We start from the raw sequence: 26,148 nt of genomic DNA on the forward strand, positions 1-26,148 counted from the left end.
ATTCCAAGTTATTGTCTAGTTTCTGTCAAAGTTTACTAGAAAAAAAATTTCCATTTTTTGCTTTGATTTTTACTTTTACTTAAAATAATTAAATTGTTTAAAAAGCAAAACTTCTGTATGAAGCTTTTTTTTTTTTTAGTATAATGTCTTTCAGCAAAAGAAAAATGAATATCCATTCATAAGAGGGTTTCTAGAGATTTTTATTCCAGTTGTAACTGAGTAAGTCTAGGAATCATGCAGATAAATGGAAAATTATGCTTTGTTCTGGAAATATTTTTGATTATTTTTCTTTATGTAAAGTGGGTAATGTCTTTAGCCTTTTGCTATATTTCGTATTTTATGTGACTTTTGTATGGGGAGTGGAGAGTCATAAATGCTAGGTCATTCATCTAAGGTTGTCTTGGATGATTGCTAAAATGTGGCTTTTGATTTTAAGAGATGATATACAATGTTTTTTTTCAATTCAGCTCATGAGTATGTGCTGGATTATGTTGTTTTCTCTTACACTGTTGGATAGATCATACACTATACACTCTTTTTTTTTTTTTTTCTAGAATATTCATTGCGTTATCATCCATTGTTATATATGCTATAACCCTTGCAGTCCACAAGCAAAATTTAATATTCTACATAACAGATACTAATATTGTGCTGGTTTTCACGTTTCATTTATTAGTTATTTAATGAGTGAAGCTCTGGCCTGTATACAGCACAGAGATTGATTGTTTGGGGCAGCTCTTATTACCGGAAAGTGTTATTCCCATACAGTCTGTCATTTTTTTTGCAGGTTGAGGTAATCTTAATCTGTTTTAAGTAGATGTTGGCAAAATCTGTGATGAGATATTTAGTTGATGTATATTATACATACCTTAAACAATCTTTTTCCTTAGTCCAAGAGAATGTGTATTACTAAATTTCTCTGCTTTCATTTAAAGATGTTTTTATTGATCTCTTACTATCTGAAACTCTTACTGGACAATTACACCACCAAGTATTGGTTGGTAGCCTATAAATAATTAGTAAATTGCAGTTCTGGCTTATTCTCAACACTTTATATTATACTGAACTAAAGTCCACTAAAATGATACTATTTGTATGAGTAATAAGGGTTAATTTTGCAAGGATATATGCAGATAATTGTAAGTTAGGAGAATTTCTGCATATTATCTATGTATTAAAATATGGCCTGTACAAAAGAAAAGAAAAAATACTTGAATCTTTGTCATGCATCTTTGAAGGTAAATGTGCAGAGCCTCTGGACGTGTTGCAGGTCCTACAGATGTTGACAGCTTTTTCTGAATATTCTCCATAACTAATTGAAAGGAAAAAAGCCCCAACAACATCGTCAGCATAGACTACAATGTTAATTGAATTGCTGCCAAACAAAATCTGGATCTTAAGTATATTTCTGAGCTATGCTGATAAGAAGTTTACTGATATACATATATACAATTGTAGTGAAAGTGTGTTGTATGTGAAGATGAAATCAGGATTAACCTTATGAATTTATAACATTTAGCATATAACATAAATTTTGGGCTTGAGTGTGTTGCCTAAACACAAGTGGGGATTTTATAAGTCTCATAGAGTTGCAACATACAGTTATAAAACTATCCTAAAGTTTTAATTGTCCAAAAGCATTCAAGTTTCCTATTTCATATTGAAAAAATTGTAAATTACATGCTATTTAATTTCTACGACACTGGGAATAATCCTATTGGTATTTTTGTCATTTCCAGTGTTTTTAAGAGATTTATCTTGTTCCTCTTAGCCAGCTGCTTTAGAAACCATTATATATCTAATTCAAAAATATGTGTTCATGAATTAGCTTCAACAGAGAGAAGGTGCCCAGCAGCCGAATGCATAATCACATTTAAGAAGTGGAACATCTGTGAGTGTTTAAAGTGGAGATCTCTGTAAAACTGTGGAACTATAAAGTCCATTTACTGTAGCTGAATAATCCTGGAGAAGTAGAACGATTAATGGAGTAGATAATGTGAAAACAAAGATAGTTCTGAACTCGGGCATGTACTCACTCCAAATAGATCCACCAAAAAAGCTCATAAAGCTTGGAAAGAGTTTGGCTTGAAGCTTCTAGTTCTTTGGGTTTTTTTATTTTTGTTTTCATAGGTATTTTTTTGTCCTGAGTAGCTGCCTGTCATATAGAGCTGAATGGCTATTCAATGCATCTTTGTGTATTTTTTCTATGGACCACAGTCCCACACCAATAGTAGTCCATAGGTTGAGAATCATTAACAGGACTCATTGTTTGATATTGAAATAAACATTTGGATTAGAATCAACCACCAGCTGGGATGATTCAAAGAATATGCTGTCAGATCATGGTAAATAATGTATTATAATTGGAATCTATTTAGGAGTTGTTAATTTTTATATTTCAGAATATCTTATGAAATGTTTCAGTTCAAGGACCCATGATGCCCCATAAGACCTATGAGTCATGGCCTCCAGGGTGTGTTCTCAGTTTTGGAAGACATAGCATTTTTTAAAGTTCCAATTCCTTGCTTTTCATAGATTTTGTATTGGAGTAATGGCCTTCTAATTATTTAATATGAACTTTGATGACCAGTACATGCAGCTTTTAGTGAAACATAATTCAAAATTAGGGTACATGACTTAAGAATGCAAATTAAAATTTATAGCAATTTTTTTGTGTGACATTATTGATACGAAGATTAATGGAAGAAAAACAGGATAATGCTACAGACTTTTACTGTATTTTTTTGTTTGCATTGATATCTTTTGCTAAGGCACTGCTATATTACTTTTCAAAGCATAAACATGCAACTAAGCAATAATTAGTTGCAGCATACTACTATTCTGACTGAAAGAGTGATAAACATTGTTGTCTTAATTGTTTGTGCACATAAGATAGTTTAAAGATTTCCAGAACACTGCTGTCAGGTCTTTTAGACACACTTAGAAATGCTCCATTCCACAGGTGTTGGACTTAAACGTTTGAAACCATATTATTTTTTTCCTAACTTGATGTTAAATAGGTCACTGAAGAAACAGTAGTATCTTTTTTATCATGGAAGTTCATGGAAGAAAGAACTGACATGAGTGTATGTCCTCGGTGTGATCTATATTTGGCCGTCTGTTACCTGGTGGATGTTTTTTATTTTGTAGGTTAATTATGTTTTCAATAAATTTTTGTTAAATTATTCTCTTTCTCCTACCTCCTCATCATGCTTATCGTATTGCTTGCATCTGATTGTTTTAGTCATTCCTGAGAAGGAAATTCTGTACACGTATCTCAGCATTAGTTAATATAAGTGGCATACTTGGTATATGAGCTTGAAAGATGATGAAATATATTTTTAAAGGAGGATCACTTTTTTTCTTATGCAGCAGTCTTGAGGTTGCATGTTCTAGTACTTCTGTGACTAAAGCCCATGAGCCTCAGGTAGAGCGAGCATCAGTGAAAGAAGCCTGAATATATCTAAAGATGACTGGTATGATGCTGTACATCTGAGAAACCACTTAATGGTCTAATTTAAACACATGCTGTCACCTGGGATCAAAAGTAATTTTCCTTCTAAGTTGCCAGTCTGATGGGACTTATCAAAAAGCAAACCCTGAATCTCTGTGCATGTTACTCTGAAATTATCTATTTTTTAGTACCTTAGTAGTTGGAGCATTCACTAAGCAATTCCATTGTTGTATCATCTTGCAGTTCCATAAAGCTCTATCTGCACTTTTCAGAATAATTCCTTAGTGGAATTATTATTCTTAGTGGGCCTTGGAGGGTGTCTTTGCTCCAAGTTCTCATGTTACTGCACTCCCCTGCACTTTTTCAAAACAGTAGCAGGATGCAAGCAGAAGAGAGCTCAGAGTGTCCTCCTATGTTCTTGGGAAGTGCACTGTTCTGCCCTGCAGTTCCTGTCCCCTTGTTTGAGATAGCCCACTGTTTTACTGTACAGCCCTTTGGGTTTGTGTCTAAATATCTAACATGGGTTTTTGGAGCCAGACAGCAAAAAATAAAATGTACAACTGTGATAGTGTCAAAGTATAGTCTGAAGTATACTTTTTATTTGTGCAGCCTGAATAGGAACTTCTGTCATAAAGTGGTGTTCTAGTTTGCTCAGTATGTTGGAAAGAGAAATTTTCTGAAGGAAAATATCTGGATATCTTGATATCTCTGGATATTATATTTCTTGATTAACTTCAATTGTTGGCAAATACTGTGATAAATATTAGATCATGGGAATTAAAAACTCACTATTCACTGATGTGTTCCTAATAATTCTGTATTAACTATATGGCTTTTACTAAATAAAGCAGTTGATTTTTGAAATAAACACAAATTCAAGACAGTTGTGTGCATGAAGCCTTGTAGCTTTTGACCTCTGTGATTGTGTTAAAATGTGTGCTGTGTTATCTGCTCATGAACTTTATACTTGTGCATTGTATAACAATGTAACAATTGAGTGGCTTTTCTCTTTTTTTCTATTTTCCCAATGTTTATAGTTCAAAGTATTTACCAATAAATTGAATTTTTCTTTAAAAACCGAAGAATGATATTAGATCCAACTCAAGAGAACATAGATTTTGGGATCTAAATAAGTGTTCTGTTTTAAATCCTTACTACTTCTTTGGTGGGTAAATTTTACTGTTAATTTGAGAGGGGATTTACAGTCTTATTCAGGAAAGAATACTACTCTAGTCAGAGGGACTTCATGCTTCATTGCTTTCCTGAATATATTGAGAGAGACTTCAGCATATGCTCAAATGTTTTCTTGAACTGGGAATTTAAAAGTGTTTATAAAATTAAAAGGCAATATCATTGTAGACATTATTAAAATTCAGATTAGTGTTGTTGCTATGTAGATATTTTCAGTATCTCACATCACCACAAGATTTACTTTTTCAAATAGCCCCCTTACAGTGGTTACAGTAATTGCATAGAAATATAGTCACTGTTGCTCCAGAAACTGACTCTCTTAATATCACTATTTCACACAGCTACTGGCTCAGACATGCACAACTGGCTTTTTTGCCTATCTCACTTCATTCATGAACATCCTAACTTTATATGGGACTATTTGTGGTAGAGGTAAATTAATTCTTGATCCCACTGGTAGTAAGGTTATACTTTGTATATGAAATTTTATTGACAATGTTTAATGTTTCTGTTTGTGTAGTTCTTTCCACATTAACTCATTCTGAATATATATATACAGTGTGTGTGTGTGATTTTTAAAACAGCAGCAGGATTTTAATATATATGGCCATAATGTTGATTTGGAGATGTTAACATTTTTCAGTGCCATGGCTTCTTCTTTTGACAGGGAGGACTTTGTTAGATGCTGTGCACCAACAAATAAATAGCTTGTATTACTCACTAGGTGAAATATAAAAATAAAGCTAAATAAAGTAGTAACAGTGGTACTGAATAGGTTTTCATTATTTAATCCATACTACCTCTATACCAACATATTAAGTGTTGCTATTATTCATTTTTAGCTAGAAAAATTAAAACTTGACATAGGTCAACTAATATGCCTAAAATCTAGGGCTTCATAGCATATCTGAAAAATATTAGCAAAAAAATACATCTTGAATAGTCTAATGCAGCCTCTGGAAATAAAACAGATCATTATCTTTCAATGATACAAACAATAAGCAAATCCTTTTGGATGGTCATGCATTTTCTGCAATTTAGAATACATTGCTTTAGAAATTGCCAGATCTCTTCTGAACCGAGTTTCTCCATGGCATACAATGAGAATATATGACATAGTTAGAAATTAGAAATGTTAGGTCTACTACTGAAGTTTTATCATACAAATATTCCCTGGGAATTTTTCTCACCCTCGCTAAACTCTTCAGATATGATAAAAATAATCTTAGGAAGTTGTTTCATTGTTGTTTGGAAATTTTTGAAAACATGTTTTTGTATTTAACCAAAATTAGTATTCCCTCAAAACTAAATTTCTTGCTCACTTTGTACAAGTTGGGTTCACTTACATCATTTTATATGCTAGGGAAAATCATAGAATATGCTGAGTTGGAAGGGACCCATCAAGTCCAAATCCTGTGCATGGCACCCCAAGACTCACACCATGTGCCTCAGGGTGTTGTCCAAACACTTCTTGAACTCCTTCAGGCATGGTGCTCTGACCACTTCCCTGGAGAACCCTGTTGAACCAATGTTCAGCCACTGTCTGGGTGCAAAACCTTTTTCTGAGATCCAAACTAAACCTCCCCTGACTCAGTTTCATGCTGTTTCTTCGAGTCCTGTCACTAGTCCTGGTAATCAAGAGACTGGTACCTGCCCCTCCTCTCCCTGTCCTGAGGGTGTTGAAGACCTCAGTGAGGTCTCCCCTCAGTCTCCTCACCTCCAGGCTGAACAGACCAAGTGACCTCGTAAGGATTCACCTCCAGGCCCTTCACCATCCTCATGGCTCTCATTTAGACACTCTCCAATAGCTTGATGTCTTTTTTGTATCGTGTTGCCCTACACTGCCCCCAGGACTCAAGGTGAGGCTGCCCCAGTGCAGGAAAGAGCAGGAGAATCCCCTCCCTTGCTCAGCTGGAAATGCTGTGCCCAGGAGACAAGGTTGGCTCTCCTGGCTGACTCATATTCTACTTGCCATCAATCAGGATTGCAAAATGTTTTAGATATTTTTATTTTATGTAAATTTAGAGATGACTTCTCTATTAGCAGTAATGAACTGAAAATCTCTTTACTTATGTAGGTATGTTTCATTAATATTGAGTTTTGTTAACCATTTACTCACAGTGGGAAAGAGGCCCTAATTTAAATTCAGTACTGATGCTGACTATCTGACTATCTAGAATTATCTGTAGTACTTTGGTTGTTCATTTCTTATGCAAAGTAAAGACAAAGAACATAAAATAAAAGTAAAGCTTTCAACTGAAAGCTAGAAGAAGACAATAAAGTAATTAAAATTCTCATTTTCTTTACCAAACCTTATTTCTCAGAATGGCTTTGTTAATGACTAGAAAGTAAGTAAAATGGGATCGATAACTCATCTGCTCTTTGTTGTAATCATTACCTAGTAGTTTTCTCATTTAATCTTTTATCTCTCTCTAGTCTTTATTCTGCATGTCAAAATCTAGTCCCTTTCTGGATTATATGCTTCATACACTCCAAAATACAGTTCACTGATATAAGTATTGCTGATTTCAACTGAAATGTGTTCCAGCTTAAAGTTTTCATCCTATGAGATAAAGAGGTTTGAGGGAGAGAGAGGTTAGAGAAAAAAGTCACAGTAGGCTACTTATGGCCTCTTACAGGCTTTACAAAGCAATATAATGTCAAGTGAAATCATGTAGACACTTGGATGAACGATTTAGGGCAGTTGCTGTCACAGCTTCTTTCACAGATGACATCAACTTATTCTTTTCTTAAAGGGTGACTTTATAAATTAAAGCTAATAATGCTGCAAATTCTTCACTTGTTTATTTGCCATTCCTGAGTAAAAAGAAATACTTACTTTTAACAGCAGAGAGTTGCTATATTCTCCTGCTCTTTGTTTATGCACATCTGTGAAAACAATGCAGAGTACACACCTGTAAGTTTCTGCTTTGGCTCTGATTACTCTGAACTTTGTAACTGCTACATAAGAGAGGAAAAGAATGAATTTTCTATGGAGACTGAGGGTATAAGATGGTTTCTCTGGTTGAATTCAGGACTTCAGAGTCTTGGACTACTGTTTTACTTATTACAAGTCATCTTTCTATGAAATAATTGCTGCTTAGAAATTTTGAGATAGAAAATGGATCAGAACTGGGAACTGCTCATCAAAGAGACTCATTTTTCAACCTAAATTATTCTTGTTACAGATGAAATTTTTAGCATGAAGTACAAGTTATTAAATCTGTTGTGATGTTTCTCTGTTTATTTGCACACATTCAGATAAATGCATACTAAACTGCAAAATGTGGATTGGCAACCACTGTGCTATTTAAAACAGTAAAGACCCTAAAATTTCAGTTACTGAATCAAATATTCTGTCATCATGTTGTTAGTCCTCTGTGGCAACCAGCATGGAGTAGAAAAATATTTTATAAAGGCAAAGTTGACATTTTTTCCTGAAGAATTACTTTAAGTTAACAGCATAATGATGCAGTGATTCCATGTGAAAGCATCCCCATGTATAGTTATTCACATGCATGTAAATAAATCTGTTGAGTAGGTTACTGACAGGCATAATTAAATACTAGCAATGCTTCATAAATTATTTGCAAGGCTTTCTCACAAGCAGCAGCATGACAGAAGGGTTACCTGCGTATTATCCAGGAGAAAGGGAGCAGATTTGTGCTAGTTTAAAATGTTTGCCTAATGTCTCACTGTGTAGCAGCTCTCTGAATGTGGTGCCTGTGAGCTGGCTCTGCACAGAATGAACACAGTCACTCAGAGAGGCACGGTGCAATCTTCTGTCACTGTAAGCCCAAATTAAACCAGCCCTTGAAGAGTTTTGAAGTTACAGAGCTAGAAAAGGAAATGGTTGTTCTCTGAGACAGATCTGGTTCTTGGCTCTCATAAGCCAATTTAAACATTTCTCCTCAGCTGTTTAATACAGCACTTTTTTAGTTGATTTTGTGCCTCCTTACTGCTACTCTTGGGAGGTGCCTGGAGTCACTCACTCTGCCGTATGCTTGGGGTCTCTACAGCTGTACCCCACAAAAGCTAAAGATGAACAAAAGCCAAAACTATGGGAGATTACAGGAAGGCAGAAAGTATTTACAGTTGGATAGGTGCTTTGCACATTCTGTGTCCAAAATGCAGGTTACCCTTTGGCAAAACCTAAGCTTGTGCTTATCTAAGATTTAAGGCTTAAGATAGGTTCTTTTCCTCTGTGTCTGTGATGAAGATTAGGTCTCTCATCCATACTGGAGCATTTCAGCTAAATTTAACTCTGAGTGCTGGAAAGGCTTGCTCATAGGATTATGGCACAGCTGTGGAAACTACTGCTGTTGTTTTGGTTGAGGATTTATGAGACAAGAAAAAACATTTATGTGTAAAGAAAAAGTATGTTTAATTTTTTTTAAATAAATACATGCTAGGGGAGATGATTCCAGACCTGAAAGAAGGAGTTACATAGTTGAATAGTTTCAAGGAGCAAGTTCTGCAACAGCACAAGTCAAAGCCAGTACTGATATAGGAAGCTAATTCCCTCCTCACCCATTAACTGTATGTGTGGCTAAAAACACAATAGATTTAGCACATAGCAAGCTTTATGCTTTGCTTTCTTCTCAAGCAAATGTAATTGAAATAAACTGCCAAGCAGTTATATTCTGGTATGAAAAGCTGTGTGGTGTTGCTTACATTTGCTAATGCAAATTTTGGTCATAAATTTATTTCTGCCTATATTTCTTTTCCAGGTACAGGTCCTTCGCAACGCAGGGGAAGAAGTGACCCTAACTGTGTCCTTTCTGAAAAGAGCACCTGCTTTTCTCAAACTGCCACTGAATGAAGACTGTGCATGTAAGCCTTTATTACTTGGCCAAAAGAACCCTCAATTCAATACCCGTGAACACTTGCAGCTTCTGAAGCTACTGTGTGTTGAGGGTGATTGACAGCAGCTTAAATATGCCTAAATATGAGTTGCTCCTATTGCCAGTGCTTGTGTCAACATTAACCTCAAGAGAAAAATTGCTGTCTGTGGTTGAAAAACAGATAACTAGGCATTTGGCTGATGTGAATCAGTAAAATTGCATGTAAAAGAGTAGAATTGCATTGGTTTGCAATAGCTCACATCCTGGTGCAGAGTATTTAAACTCAGCTTTTTGGGCAGCATCGGCTAGTATTTTAGTCCCAGAGAGTTTTTTCTTGTAAATGTGCAAATGAGAATGTGTATATTTAGAGGACTTAACTTTCCTGTTTAAAATTCAGAGGCTTTGGTGGAGATGTCTGTCTACCTAAGAATAAATTACTCTGGAACAATAAGTATTTTGTTTTAGTCCAAACTGAGTTTTAGTGAACTAGCCCCATGAGAGTCATATGGAGACAGCTGTCTTCCTTTAATTATATTAAATTGTAAGTGTGGATGCATAATTATAGACAATTGCAGAATATCTAACCATATTTATATATCAGCCTATGCCTTTTGCCACCTCTGCTTTCTTTCTTCTTTTTGCTCCCTAAGAGAGTGAACAGAATTGCTCAAGTTTTAAGTAGCAATACAATAAATATTTGATTTCAATACTTCTAGCCTTTGATTTTAAGTTAGCAGGAATTAAATCATCTAAATCATTAGTTAGAATTTTATACATGCATTTAATGGAATATTGTCTTTTTCTCTTGCCTATGTATTATATTTAAGTGAAACAAGAAAAAAACGAGAACACTGAATTCTTAAATAAAAATGTGTCCCAGTACCTTTGTTCCTTTTATGAAAGGCTGTGGTACCACAAAGTAGCCTGAGTGATGCAGAGGAATGTGCGTTTGCGTGGATCCTATCGTGTCACTTTTGAGGCATAGCACTGTAAGTTCCTAAACCATTACAAGAACATTTAGAACTGTAAACTCCACTGAGAGTAATAGAAGGGTTATCTGAAAAGTTCCTTCAAGTAAAAAAAAAACAGAGAAGGTACACACTTCCCTTTTATTGCTGAATTTGAAAGAAATGTTGTGGGATTTTTTTTTTTTTTTACCAAGCAGACATTAACCTTTTTTTTTTTTTAATCAAAGCACTGGAAAAGGTTTTCTTGGGCCTCCATTTAATTTGCAAAGGCATTCCACTCAAGCCAGAAGAAAAATACTGGCTGAATGGAGAAATTAAATAAATTTTATACATGATAGAAGTTATTTGGGTCTAGAGAGAATGCATACGTACACATACAAATTCGAATTATGTCATTGTAGATTAACAAAGGATTTTCTTGTGAATTTGTATTTGTATTAGGTGCCCCCAGTGACCAAAGCAGTGGCACATCCTCTCCCCTATGTGACAGTGGTTTGCATCTCAACTACCACCCCAACAACACGGTAAGAACTTGAATCTCCTTGATGGAATTACACAGAAGAATAATTATAGTAAAATAGCAAAGTGGAAATACTAATAAGGGACATTGGCAGAGAGGAGCTTCAGCTAATTCTGGAGACAGACAGTTCTGTAGAGGGAAAAAATTGTAGTGAGAAATTATGACTGGGAATTAAACTGTGACAAATTTTACAGCTGAGATTGTGCCTTGATACATGTGATTACTGTTTACTTGGGCAGTAGGGTTTTTGCAAAAGTTTAAATTTTTACATTTTTTTCTCTGCATAGGAATTAAAAATCTTAAAATAAAAACATATCTATTTATAAAAAAAAAGAAGAAGAGTTTTTGAGATATTTTCCATTACTTATATTGCATGCATTATCTAAAGCTTTTGGGACAAGATGGTTAGGTACATGTTTTTTATATTTTTAAGGTGAGAGTGTTTTCCTTCTGGTAATGTGTACTTAAAATCTTACCTGAAGTGGGATAGTATTATGGAGCAGAGTGTCTCTGGGATAAAATGCTGCAGATGTCTCATCAGATATTTAGTAAAAGATGCCTTTGAAGTGTAACAAGGGACTTTAAAATTTTTTCTTAGCCAGAAAATGCAAAATTTTCTTTATATAGTTCTAAAGGTTTTTTTGTTGAGTATTTGGCCTTGTGATAGATGCAAATAGAAAAAGCACAGAATAAATAAACCATTAACGATCATAATTTTTTTACAAATATTTAAAATCCAAAATGTAAGCCATACTGAGCAGGCATTTCTAATTTCCATCTTGTTTCATTGTGCACTTATACTTTTCTATTAAAGGTTTTAAATAGCAGCCCCCAGATCTAAATTTCAGTATCACATATTTAAACACAATTATAATCTGGAAAACCCTTCAGAATTATACACATTTTAGGAAGTGGAATTTATAAAGAAATAACACCAATAATAAAATACATGTGACTTGTGCAGCAACAACAAAAGCAGACATCTCAAGAGTCTACATAGGTACGTATGTATGTCAAAAGGCTATGGCAGTAGATCCTAAGCTATTTATTCAACTAGCTACTACAATTCTAATTTTTCTTTTATGATTTTTCTTTCATTTCTGAATTCTTTTTTTTGCTGGTATAAAAACTGATCTTGATGACCTGTAGTTTCCATTTGAAGTGATACTAATTTACTGAAACTGAATGTCAGTTTAAATAATATAATCTGATATCATGAGTCTAAAATTCACCCTAAATTAAATTTTCTAGTGAAGACCAAGATGTGGTTCTTAGATGTCCCCTTGTCATGGGAACAGAGTTCTTTGTAAAACCAAGAGAATCCTCTGTGTGAATTTCTAAGTTATGTGCAACTCTTTTACCACAACACTTCCTTTTTCTCGGAATATTTTCTAGAAGGAATTATGACAGCTGAATAAACATGTGATCAGTGAGCAGCTGGTTGACCTGAGATCCTGGTTGGTGGCAAGTTGAGCATGAGCCAGCAGTGCCCAGGCCAGCCCTGTCCTGGGGGCATCAGGCACAGCATCACAGCCAGGCAAGGGATTGTCCTGCTCTGCTCTGAGCTGGGGCAGCCTCACCTCCACTGCTGGGGGCAGCATTGGGCACCAAAATAAAACAGATATAAAGCTGTTAGAAAGCACCAAAAGACGTAAACAAAGATGTTGAAGGGTCTGGAGGAAAAGCTGTATGAGAGGCTAAAGTCACTTGCTCTGTTCAGCTTTGACAAGAGGAGACTGAGGGGAGACCTTACTGCAGTCTCCAATTTCCTTGTGAGGGGAAGAAAAGAGGCAGACACTGATCTCTTCTCTGCTGTGGCCAGTGACAGGACCCAAGGGAATGTTGTGTCTGCGAGGTTTAGGTTGTATATTAGAAAAAGGTTCTTTGCTTAGAGGATGGTTGAGCACTGGAACAGGCTCCCCAGGGAAGTGGTTACAGCATCAGCCTGACAGAGGACAAGAAAAGTTTGAAAAAACTGAGGAGCGTCGTGAGATTGTTGGGGATGTCCTGTATGGTGCCAAGAGATGGACTTGAGGATCCTTGTGTGTCCCATGATTTTGTGACTTACAGCCATAGTCTTGTTTCTTAATTTATAGTCTTGTTAATTCACATGAAGAAGGCTTTTGACTCAGAACTTGAAGTTGACAAGATTGGTTATAGTCTTTTTGTCAACAGTTCACAGAGGTATGCAGTCTAAAAGTAGGGCTAACATTTTTGTTGTAACCATATCTAGGCCAACAGTTTGTATCTGAACTTTTACTGCATTTTGTGTTTTCCCCAAGTTTAATCACAGGTGAAGAGAGGTTCCCAAAAGCAGAGAGAAAACATTAAAAATTCAAGATGTTCCAAACAACATCTGAGCGTAGTCTTCCTAGACAATAATTTATTTATTTTTATTGAATCTATGGCATTATTCACCAGAGATTCAGTATTTTAAATAAGTGAACTACCTATGAAAAACCTGCTGCTCAGCTAACATGATATTTATTGTGATATTTTGTTTTTTATACATAAAAGTTATATGAACATGCATGTAAAAGTAAAGTTCGAATTGGTAAAAGTTTGTAATTCCATAGATCTTAACACAAAATGCACACTCTAGAAAAAAAGGTGTACTTAATTTTTTGTAATATTTATATTGTAAAAGATACCAGTAATGTCTTACAATAATTTCTCATGCAAATCTATATTCTTTAAAAATATTGGTCAAATTAGACTCCAGATATTTAAATACTCATTCTTTGTAGATATGATCATAAACATGAGAAAGGTCAGTTTTCATCTAAAGAATGTCTTCTGGAAGTAGATAAAATTAAAATATTAATTATAAGCATGTAGTTTTGACAATTTTGACAATTTTCTTCACATATTAAATTCCATTCCCAATTAAGAGGTTTAAGGTGATGTCATTAGAGAAGATATGTATGTAAATATGTACAGAGTCACAGGAAATAACTGAATTATGATAGAGATCCTACTCAGAATCTTTCCACTGCTCGCTAAAACTAATGACAAGTGATTTGGGAAAAATGGAACACTGCCAAATGAAAGACTTTGAAGTCAATCTCATTCTTTTCAAATCTGCTGAGCACTTACAATGAAGTTCAAAATTGAGACAGACATTTTCATGTTTTTCAGGATACATTATCATGTTCTTCATGGCCAGCATCCCCAGGACTTAGGTGGGAGAAAAGGTGGTGTGATCTTCGATTAATTCCACTTCTTCATTCACGATTTTCCCAGTACCTTCCAGGATCAGATTTGTGCAGGTAAAGAAGTTCTGAAGGTTGAAACTTGACTTCTTGATTGACAGATGTATGCCCTGGGGTGTTGACTTGTTGGGGAAATTGCATTATTAGTTCCACAGCAGCTGACAGAGACATGAAATATAGGAGCTTTATTAAAGGTCCTTCTAGGTCCACCTTGCCTCATATTCTTTGATACCAACTGGGACCAGATATGTGGGGAGATGATGGGTGATCTTTCTGCTTGCATCTAGTGCTCAGCACCTTTTGCACTTTGAGATGAAATGTACATCATCATATTTAATAGCTGCTAATGCTCCTGTCTTCAAAAACATCTATGTTGCTTGTTTTTATGCCTTTGATTTTTGCAATGCATTATGGCATTAAGCTCTGCAATATGATCATATTTTTGAATTGTATCTCCTTCTGTTTGTGCAAAATACATCATCTGATACCTACATTGGGTGAAATAATCTTGTTTCAGAGCAGCAAGGGTTGGCTGCTCCATGGGGAAGATAAACCAAAAGAGAGGGTGGCAGAAAGGCAGGACAAGGCATTGTCTATGCAGAAGAAGATCCTATCCCACTGCTCCCCATGGAGGAACAGAGAAGGCTTAGGGACAGTCTTCAGAGGGGTCCATCATTGCCACATGGGGCTCAGTTTAAGCTGAGAAGTCAGAAGTCCAAATCGGTGGGGTACATGTCCAGGCACAGGAGTAGCTGCAACCATGCTCAGGTGAGGACCATGAGCAAGAGCCTGAGCTGATAAACATCTCCCAGTTCTTTTACTTCTTTGCTTTATGTTTATAGCTACAGTAGGGCCTTTTCTTTCTTTGTATGTTTGTTTTCATATAGCTATTTTTTCCCATGTTTTACTTTGCATGTTTGACATTTAATTTCATTGCCAATTTGTTATAATCACTGGGATAGCTGTCCAAAGCTCAGGTTTAACTGTAGTGCACCATTGTGATAGGTTGACCATGGCTGGATGCCAAGTGTCAACCAAGCTTCTCTATTGCTCCCTTCCTCAAGAGGATGAAGGGGAAGAAAATGAGATGAAAATAATCTGGTGAGTCAAGATAAAGGCAGTTTAATAAAGCAAAAGTAAAGGCCACACATGAAAGCAAAAACCACAAAATATTTGTTCTCTACTTTCCATCTGCAGTTGATGTTCAGTCACTTTCTGGGAAGTAAGGCTTTGGTACATGTAGGAGTTGCTCTGGAAAACAAGTGTCGTAATTATTTAATGCACTCCCTCCTTCCTTTCTCCTAGCTTTCATGGCTAAACAGATGGTATAGGATATCCCTTTGATCAGTTTAGGTCAGCTCTCCTGGCTATTTTTCCTCCCAAGATTTTCTTTCCCCAACCTCTTGGTGAGGAGGGAATGTTGGAGCAAGAGCTCTGATGCTGTGCCAACATTGCTTAGTGGTAGCCAAGACATTGTTTAATCAATATCTTTCTAACTTCCAATACAAAGCTTAACATTTTGAGGGCTGCTGTGGAGAAAATAAAATTAATCTCGGACCCAATACAGACCTAGAACTTGACTTTACTCAATTTATTATTATCCTAATAAATCAGAAGAAATTAGGAGAGAAGATTAAATTATTCTATAATGATTACTGTTTATAAAGCCATGAAATAGAAATGAAAGTAGATATAAAGTCCAACAAGGCAAGTATATAAGATAATACTTGCTAAAAGTTTTAAACATCTAGCTATTGTATGGATTCATTTCTCATCTGTATATATAAGAATGAAGCTCTCATACTGAAATACTTCTGTGAGCTCTAGAAAGTAAAGATATTATCTGTAGGAAAGCTGTGTACAGGTACAGAGCAGGCTACTCCATTATTTCTTCTGATCAATCCTCTAGGAGTGAATTTATGAAACCCCCAGAAACTGGGGGAAGAGAAGTCATCTTCCCTCTGTTTGGGATTTTTGTGGAGTTAATTTATTTTTTTTTACTGATACTCAGAAAACATTTGAAAGTTGCACAAAAGCTGTCCTCTGCCTAAGCTGGTTCTTAGGCTGTTGTTTCATAGAATTAGGCCTGGGTCTGGCAGCCATTTCTCCTATTCACAGAACTGAAATTAAGGAGGTTAGGCAGTCGTTGTTGTAGATCATTGTGGAACTAATGCCAGCCTGCAGCTTTTGACTGGTATTTGCAGGATCATATTTACTTGGCTGCATGAACCTTGGTCTGTTGAGAAACAGTGGCTTGCCCAGGTAGGCAAGGTGTGAACCGAAGGGTACAAAGGCTTCTTGGCTGAACTGAGCTGGATAAAGTCACCAGAGAGGCAGGAGGTGTTTTACTAAATTATGTGAAAGCCTTCAGCTCCATATCTAACAATGAAGCATAAAACACCCAAAATCATAACACTCAAATCTGAGATCTCTTATATTTGTGAAAAGGTATTCAATTGAATACTCACATGGAAAATTAGCACATAAGCAGCTGTTCATAGATCTTGGGTTTTAAAATCCAGTCTTCTGCATCTATAAAAAAAAAAAAAAGCTTAAATTTCATATTATACTACTTGTACATAACAAATGAAGTATCTTAGGTAGTAATGATATTCCTGAGATTTGAATTTATAGAAAATAAAAGTACATTAATATGAAACAAAATACCTGAACTCGTACTCAAACCTTGAAAACTACTCTGATAATTTTTTCCTTGTGTCCTTCTGTTTTAGCTAATATGCAGAAGTAAGTCTTAAAAAAAAAAAAAAAATTAAACAGCAGAAATGGAGGATGTGTATGACAGAGGAAGTGGGTTTTTCTTAAAGCATAGAACCAACATTTTATGTTGCTAGCCGGACAATTTATAAGACTTCTAATTACTGTAAACATTTTTAAATGTTACTGCCTCTCAGAATTTGTTATGAGAGAAAGGTAGATACTTTTTAAAGGACTGCTAAAAACATCAACATAGAAGAAAGGATATTAAAAATAATATAAGGCAGCAGCGTGAAATGAAAGCTAATTCACTACATTTTTCATAGTATTTATGAGGCTGTTTTCACTATGTAAAGCCTGATAACTTTTTATATTTCAAAGTCTGATATGCAAATATATTGTTCTCACATACAGTAGTAAACCTCATAGTCATGTTCTAGCTTTTCTACAGGAATGGTTGAGATATATAAATTCTGGAGGGTATTTAGACATAATTCTAGAAGACATTCAAGTTAACCTTGCAAAGCTTATTACTTTCAAATATAGCTTTTGTTTTCCAGAAGGCCCAGAACCTGAAATGTGTAGTTAAATAAGTAACTTCTTATCCATTCCCTTTTCTTTTCTTTTGGTGTCTTATAAAGTGATTAATATGCTATTTGTTCCATCTAGTACAAAACATCTATTTAATACGTCATGTTTTCAGGTTTGCATGGTATTATGGACTCTGGTTGGTAGACTTATTCAAGAAAATACAATTACAATAATCTAAGGCTATCTACTGCCAAGATGCATTCACAAGTAATTTATTAGGTAACCATGTATCATACTATTGATATTTGGGTAATTTGGTATTGATGCTTGGGTAAAAACATTATGGATGAATGATTTTGTGCATGCACAGATCAAATTCCTAGGAACAATAGGAACAATCTGAAACCCCAAATGCACCAGATTTACTTTGTTTGTAGTGTAAGGAAACTTTTTGCATGAGGATTGAATCTGGAACATATTGGGGTTTTTGTACTTGTGTTAATGTTACACATTAATAGATCTCTTGGATCCCTGCTTTGATTTATGATAGACTGTGTAGAAGCAAGGCAAGCCCTAAAATTGCTTTTTCTTTTCCTTAAAAGATATAATCAATAATTTTGAACCCATGCTAAGGTCTTCATATATGGATTTAGAAATGTATTTTGGAAAAAAATGTTATTTATATTCCTAGCCATCTAAATAGATGACAGGGTAAATAAATGCTAGTAACATTACCTGAAGATTATTTTAATAAATCAGCCTCGAAACTTTACCAGAATTATTGTGAAAATAAGTCTCTGAAAGAAGTCTGTATTGGTTGGTATTTTTGTGAATATAAAGAAAAGTCATTGCTCTTGGGAAAGACACTTAAACTTCTGGATTTAAATAAACCACAAAACCTTGCAAGACCATGTTAATATAAGCCTCATTCTCAAAAGCTGGTTCTCATGCTAGAACACTCAAAGCAAAGGCATGGCTCTAGTTCATTTTTATTCTCCTGACTGAAGAAACAGTCTGTTCCCAACATGGATGAAGATAGATATTAGCCTTACATTCTATAAAACTACAATAAAATACTCCAAAGACTCCAAACAAATGGCTTTTCAAAATTAACACCTGTCTTCAGATGCCAGAAACTGTCATTAATGGCACTCAGTTTTACCCTGCAGATAATAGGCACATTGCTTGAGCCATTCTCAAAGAATCTGAATGATGCACTTAATCTTAAACTATTAATTGTTTGTTAACAACTGGGTTTGTAACAGAATGCCAGCAGTGGAACTTGGTATTCTCTGTATGTTCAGTAATCGCCTGCTCTGGGATATGGACTATTATTGAGGCTTTTTGGTTTTGAAGACAGAGACCTGTCAAGAGCTTTTAGGCTATTTGAGCCTTACAAGAGCTTTTAGGCTATTTACTGAAGAAATTAGGTCTGTTACTACTTTAGCATCTGAGAAATTTTCTCTTGTTCAATAATTGCTCAGTGCCTGGAAGTGGAAAATCAGTCTATAATGCATGATAGATTTTTGTATATGTGCCCAGATTGGAGATGGGGTTAGAGGTAGAGGTAGGAATGTACTTTGGTAATGATCCTATATTCAGAAATGCAATTGGAAAAATCATTAATGCTACCTGATCAATTTTGACTTCTCCAAGTTTTCAATCAGTAGTTTAGAAGAGAAACAAAATTCTTGAGCAGCCGAGGGGCCTCCAGACAGTAATCCACCAGTTTTTAGACACTGTGTTATAAAAACAAAACAAAGGTGCTAAGGTTCAGTGAACAAAGGTTCACTGAATTTCCCAAATTATTGCCTGTGGTTTCCATTGTGCTTTCCTTCTCTGTAGCCTGCTGTATTAAAGTATTAAGTCTTAGATATGCATCAACTCTTTCACTTGTTCAGCTTCTGAGGTGTACAGGTCAAGATTCTCTGGAGCTGGTCAATGGAATTTTTCTATAGCCTTATGGAAACTTAATATTGTCTGAGTTGACCTTTTAGCATGATTGTTTTAATAGGTATTTATAAAACAGGAAAATCAGCATTTTATCTGTGTTCACTGGCTGACCTTCATTGTAGTTGAAAGGAAAGCATTTCTACAAGTATTGTTAAGATGATATGCTAGAAAACATAAAATTTTGTTCTGACCTGATCTGTTATGATATGTCTATAGGCAAAATGCATTCCAAGTAATTGCTGTGGATGGAGTTTGCAGTGGAATAATTCAGTGTCTCACTGCTGAAGACTGTATTGACTGGCTACAAGCAATAGCAAGTAACATTTCCAACCTCACAAAGCACAATGTAAGTATGGATCCAAGTAAGCCAGAAGGTTTCCCAATCATATTTGATTATAACTGTCATAAAAGCCTAATGGGTTCACACACAGAATTATCTGTGTATAAACAATGCTTGAGGCTGGCTGAGGGAAGTCAACTCAAGTTGGTCATCAAATCAGACTCTGTGAGAAACCATTGAATGGGAAAATATTCTTCCCTACAGTCATATAGTTCACTTCATCACTATCAGAGTTATTCTCTTCTTAGCAATACCAATTAGGATTAGAAGCAAAGACTGGGCACACAGAGGAAGCCAGGTGTGATGCAGGAACAGATGGAAAATACAAAAATTCTGTACTTTCTTCACAGTACATCTCTGCAGAAATGGTGTAACCAGACCTGAATTAGGTTTTAGGTCTGTCTAGGTAACGTTTATCAGGATGGGAAAGTCAAGGTGCTTCTGTGGTGTGGATATTCTGTTCATTTTCAGCAATGAATAAATGCATTTATGCTTCATGCACTGCACTCTTAGGATCTGAGCTTGAGGGATAGATTCACTTTTTATTGAAGCAAGAATAAATGTTATGTAAAAGTTTTTCCAAATACTAAGTTCTATTGGGAGATCTTCTGGACCTCCCTGGTATGTATTTGCATTTAAAAATTCACATGTAATTCTCTCTGTATAGAAATCTGTATGATGCCTTCCCTGGTTGTCCTCAAGAACAGAAAACATGGTGAAATCCATTATTTTGAATTGAGTTATTACAAGGAAGCCCTTGAGGATTTAATTTATACTTCCTTAAATCTGCTTTAGCTTCCCAAATCTGTCTCTGAATTTGCTTTTGTTTCAAATACAGGGAACACATTGAAGGAAGTTGTATTTTTTTGAGATTTATAATCAAGATGCAAAACTGTGTTCCATCTGGCAGCAATATGTAAAAGTCATTGTATTATAAAAACATGACAGACATGAATTCATCTGCCATCTGCAAGCTTCCAAGCAGCACCAGAGAACTTTATGGCTATTTATTCATCCTTAAAATGCTGTTGCTATGTAGAACCTTCACTAGGCATCCTGACAATTGAGGCTTCTGGGTTTTTTCTCTTGCTGTCTTTAATTCAGTCTACAAATGGTTCTTGCTACTTAAATCAGTGGATTTATTTGCTTGTAGCAGTAGACTGAGGCACCTAAATTTTACAGGTGTTTTGAAATACTCCAGCTCTGATGAGACTATAATTATGATTACTTAGCATAATTTGAATTTTGGCAATGCAATATTATTACATGGATTTTATCATGGGTACAGTTTATAATTCTACACTAGTTTCCATAAAATACAAATAAAAAATTATCTAATGTTTTATAAGAGATAAATATCCTAAATTATGCAGTTTTTTATGCCAATCTTTGTACTTTATCCCAAAGACATACTGTAAAGTAGCCATGAGAGTTAGGGCTTATGATAATTATCCATGAGTCTATTTTTAGAATTGTCGTATTTGTTCATAGCTCTTATGAATTTATGGAAAACAATTACACACTCCTTCCTGTGATACACTTTTCTTTTAAATTGTCAGTTGCCAGAAAGAATTAGTTATTTGACAGCATACATGATAAGTGAATATAAGAAACCTTGGGAACACAGAGGGAGGAAAAACCCAGACTGTTGCACAGAAGAATTATTAGATGTGATTAGAAGTCCCTGTATTTTCTTTCTTTACAAGATGGTTATTGACATGCACATACTGTTGATGTTATCATTTTTCCTATCTGAGAAAGGCATTTACTCATAGTCATTCTCCCTTACTGTGTCATCCAGTGCCAAAGAAACAAAGAGAGTTAAGGAAATTATTTAATTATTTGGATAAATTGACCAATTTTTAATTTTGATAAAGCTGGCATTCCTATCTAGGGAATACAGAAATACAGGAATACAGAAAATAATTTGTTTCATTTAAATACCATGCAGTTCATAGAAATATTTACTTACATTATGTTTCTCACACCTATCTACCTTTTGAAAAAGAAGGAAACAGAAAGAATCAGACAAAAGGAGTAAAACAGATAGATTGTTTATTGAGAGCATTTCCTTTACCTTTGCATCAAATTTGGGCTCTGTAGATTTTGGTGAGATTTCTCTTGCCTAACTTTAGATGTGTTAAAGCAGAAAATCTAGAATGAATCTTATTATTTACTGTTGACATCCATTTTATAATGAAATCAATTCCCTCAGGACACATCTGTCTTTCCTTTGACTGGTAAAGGACCCTAGGGTGGTGAGTTCATACTTGATACCTAAGGAGATAGATATATATCCTGATATCCTGTCATTGGTGTCGTTGAGAGGCCAAAGTGAGTTTCTCTGAATAAATCTCCCAAAGAAATGCCTGGATATTTTTGACAAAAAGAAGCATACTAGTCTCAGTCAGAAAATCTGAATTATTTTACTTTTTCACATACAAACTGACTGAAAAAAAAAATATCTGATGGGTCAAACCCCAAAAATGTGAGTAACAAGTAGTATGGTCCCACATGTATCCAATAGTTGTGAATATGGGCGCCAATATACCTTGTTCAACCCATGATCAATTAGTTTTTTATAAGTATACTGTCAAAAACTCTTATTTCATGACCTAACATGTCCATATCTGATGTAAACAAGATGTGACTGAATTTCACAATGAGCAGCATAGCCAGTGTCTACCAAGGAGGTAACAGAAATGCAGAAATAGAAGCAAAACCAAAGTGCCTTGACATGATCATCATTTTTAAAAGGCAATTTTGCTAAGCTGAATGGACACTTGAAGATGGTGTCTGCAAACAAACACATTTTTCCTGCAGTGGTTAGACTAGCAATCATTGTACAATATGAGCTAGGAGTCATATTATTATGCAAAAAGACATCTAAAAATTTAATGCAGAGATATAGGAAATTATATTCTGATGATTAAGAAGAAACTTAAAAAATGCTGCATCAGTTCACTTAATTTCAGATTTTCTTTACCAGACAAACCTCAGGTATGCACTCTTCATCTTCAGGAGGTTAGCACAAGTGTCCTCCAGTGTTTTATGGATCCTGAGAGTGATACTGCTAATTTTAGTTCCTTTAGGTCCCAAGAAGCGTGCTCTCATGTGACATGAAATACATTAAAATTGCACAACATGAATGGGCTTGTATACTGGTATGCTAGCAAAATGTTTACTATGTAAATGCACTGTTGGAAGTGACTTAATATCACACTGTAATTGATGAGGTGATGAATCTATAAGGATCATTCATTTCTGAAGATGGATTCCTCTCCAACGTGAGTCACTTGAATTGCATCTGTATTAAAAATTCACCAGTTTTATCAAAAACCTCAAAAAACAGAGGGGTTATACTAAACCTGCAGTTTTGTCTAAGCAATCCTGATACTGAAGTTAATGTGCTGTGATCTGAATATGCTAAATTGAACCTGGGTTTGGGAACTCAAATTCCTCTATGAACTGATAATGTTCTACATCTTTCTGTTGTCAATGTAGATGGCTGGCCAGTCATTTAAAAAGGGAACAAGCTGCTGCTACTTCTTTTCCTGCTAATGGTCCAAGTAGGAGTTTTCAATTCCATTGTTCAATTCAGCTATGAACTTTTGCCTTTCCATGAACTTTTAAATTGTATTATTTTTGGTGGTAATTGATAGTGATTTCTAGTCTTTAACATCTCTTTTGTTAGATTATCTTAGGATGACAGTATCCAACTGGTCACGTAGCTTTTAAAGAAATTACACTGTAAAAGTAATAAAAAGTAATAAAAAAATAATCCAAAATCATGAGCTCTATAAAGAACCACCAATTGCCAATACTTCCCTAATTCATGTGCTGCAATTGTCGGGGAACTTAAAGGCAATTTTTTTAATGTCTTCAGTACAGTGAGAGTCAGATATTTTGTGTCTTTTAAACAAAAGAATAATAAAAAATACATTTGAGTTAGGAATTTCTATGATATAGCTTCATAGAATCTTTGGGGATTTATCCTCACAACTTAGTATTTTTCACTTGCCCTTTGCTTTCTCTGTGGCAGCTTTCTCTATTGTGAGGGCAATAATATTTATTTTTCCTTTTCCATGATTTCTGTGAAAGACACTGCAGTAGTTATGCATTTATGCTTTTTACCTTGAAGCCAGCACTTGACAGCAAAGAAGCAATATGAACTCCATCAGACAGGAATGACAGGCAGCTGAGGCCAAGTTTCTAAGCAAGAGATTGTCTTGAGAATGTCCACGAGACCTTGTAAGATTTAGTTCACAGTAACTTCACTTTATCCCATTATGTTGCATTTTTGTGGGTAAAATAACACATTTGTGAAATTAATGAGGCACACAGAGTTGATGGTAGAAGCATAGCAATAGCATGAAAGCTAGGATTAAGAGGTCTGCAAACTGAGTGTTGGCCCAATGTGTGTGTTTTCCAGAAACTAAGACTTTGTTTTGAACATAATTTGATAGTTCAGTTGAACTTTTTTTGGTATCCTTAAAAAGTAGTGCTGAGTGAAAGAAAGTACTGCTGAGAAAAAAAAAAAAAAACTTCACTTCCACGATAATACCTTGTCTTTACAATGGTGAAATTGGGGTAGAGGGATTCTGCAAGTCATTAGGTGGTAGAGACAAAAAGTAAAAAACAGGAGAAAAATACTGATTAGACTAATACAATCTGTTCCACTTGTAGGAAGAATAAAATTTCACAGGACAACATTTATTGTTAACAAGTTATTGAAAGAAATTAGTAGAACATGTATTTTCTTTTTTTTCTGGTGGATGCTACCACCAGTAATACCATACTGTGGAATGCTATATTACATGAATAAATCATTGTTACTCTCATGAAGTAAACAGATTTCATATTTTAGTTTTTACTTACAATACAATAGCAAGCATGGAATGCTGTAATGTTAGTAAATTTTGAGTTTTCAGGGATTAATTCCTCTTAAATTTGCTATGATCTGTGTATTGCAATAATATTTTTATTTTTAGTTGCTTGGTTATGCATAACCAAAATCCAAAAATACCAACATCAGTATCAAAACTCTTACATTATATTCTGTTGTAGTGCAAAAATCAAATACTGTAATTTTGAAGTTGAAAGTTTTATAAAATGAAGGCCAAAACAAGAGAGAATTATAGGAAGTCTGTAAAGTATTACTAGTTGAATATTTTTACATACATGATTCACATTTCCCATGATACAAATAGTCAGATAAATTGGACATTATTAAGGAAATACATATTCAGCACTTTTTAAAGCAGTATTAGCCATTCAGGTGGTCACAGTCTTCTGACAGCTTGAGTTTTGTTCTGCATTCCATTCTCAACCTTGTAAAGGGAAGATTCTACAGATGGTCATTCCAGGACAGATGTTGAGATCTCTCTTGGAAAATTTAAAAACCAGAACTTGACACACTTGTAAAATACTGCTGCCGTTTTTCTCTATATTTTTATTCTCCTAAGTCATGTAGATGTACATGAATAATTGTAGTCAGTGAGTATAAGAATTAAGTAACATAATTCGCTCCTATTTTTCCTCACTTTTTAAAATGTAGGCTATTAGCAGCTGCACAATTAAAAACACATTTGTTTCGATTTCATTTTAATCAAGTGTTACATATGGCCTTCTCTTATATTAATTTATGGTTTTGGCAATTGGAAGTGTGTCTTATTTAAAAAAAATATATTTGTACCTTGTTTAAAGAATAGTGGATACGTTTACTCCCTCTTAAATGTACTGATTCAGCTGCAAAGAAATTTAATTCTTGCCAAACTGTGTTTCTGTTTCTCCACTGTGTTTTATCTGCATTTCTGTGATATACTTGAGTCTAAAGGACAATGAGGCAAGGAGAACAAGAAACAAGAAACTTTTTTGTTCTTTGTAAGAAGAAACTTTTGTCTTCATAGTTGGAGTATTTGTTATGACACATTCTGATTATGCTAGCAGCACTCATGGTAAAGACATGCATTCTTGCAGTATTGCTTGGGAACATGCAGTGTAGACTTCCATTACCCATGATAGGTTTTCAAAATAAATTAAATTTTCTTTCTGTGCTTCTCCCAAATGTTACATTTATTCGTGCTATTTTTAATATTTTTTTGTTTGTTTTGCTATATATCAGTACACAACTTTTGCAGTGGTTGGTAATATCTGATAAAAATATTAATACCTGTGTTAGTATTGTATAGAACTGTAAAATACAATTTAAGAGAAGCAATGTCCCTGGAGACAATACAATCAAAAGCCCTTCTTTTTAAATGTACCTGTTCAATGTAAATCTTTAAAAAGCAACATTCTTGCAGGGAGAGTATTTTTGAAGTTTTATATGTGATGCTCTCCTGAGAAAAGAATCCCTACACTTTGATGCATCCACTTTTGTATGGAGTCAAATTAAATTTCAGCCTTGTGCTAGAATTC

At 34.9% G+C, this 26,148-nt stretch overlaps 1 protein-coding gene across 4 annotated transcripts in view; it reads left to right on the forward strand.

Moving 5' to 3' along the window:
- The window catches only part of SNTG1 (syntrophin gamma 1), a 314,522-nt gene that overhangs the window by 199,216 nt on the left and 89,158 nt on the right, over positions 1-26,148 (forward strand). For all 4 annotated transcript variants that reach the window (XR_013773870.1, XM_079302829.1, XM_079302828.1 and 1 more), the window contains 4 exons: positions 9,376-9,478; positions 10,899-10,981; positions 14,116-14,246; positions 19,605-19,734. Coding sequence is in view for 3 of the 4 variants with exons in the window: in XM_079302829.1 (XP_079158955.1) it covers positions 9,376-9,478; positions 10,899-10,981; positions 14,116-14,246; positions 19,605-19,734 (447 nt within the window). In the remaining variant the exon portion in view is untranslated. The remainder of the gene's footprint in view (positions 1-9,375; positions 9,479-10,898; positions 10,982-14,115; positions 14,247-19,604; positions 19,735-26,148) is intronic.

Source organism: Erithacus rubecula, assembly GCF_903797595.1.
Source record: "Erithacus rubecula genome assembly, chromosome: 3".
NCBI classification, from domain to species: domain Eukaryota; kingdom Metazoa; phylum Chordata; class Aves; order Passeriformes; family Muscicapidae; genus Erithacus; species Erithacus rubecula.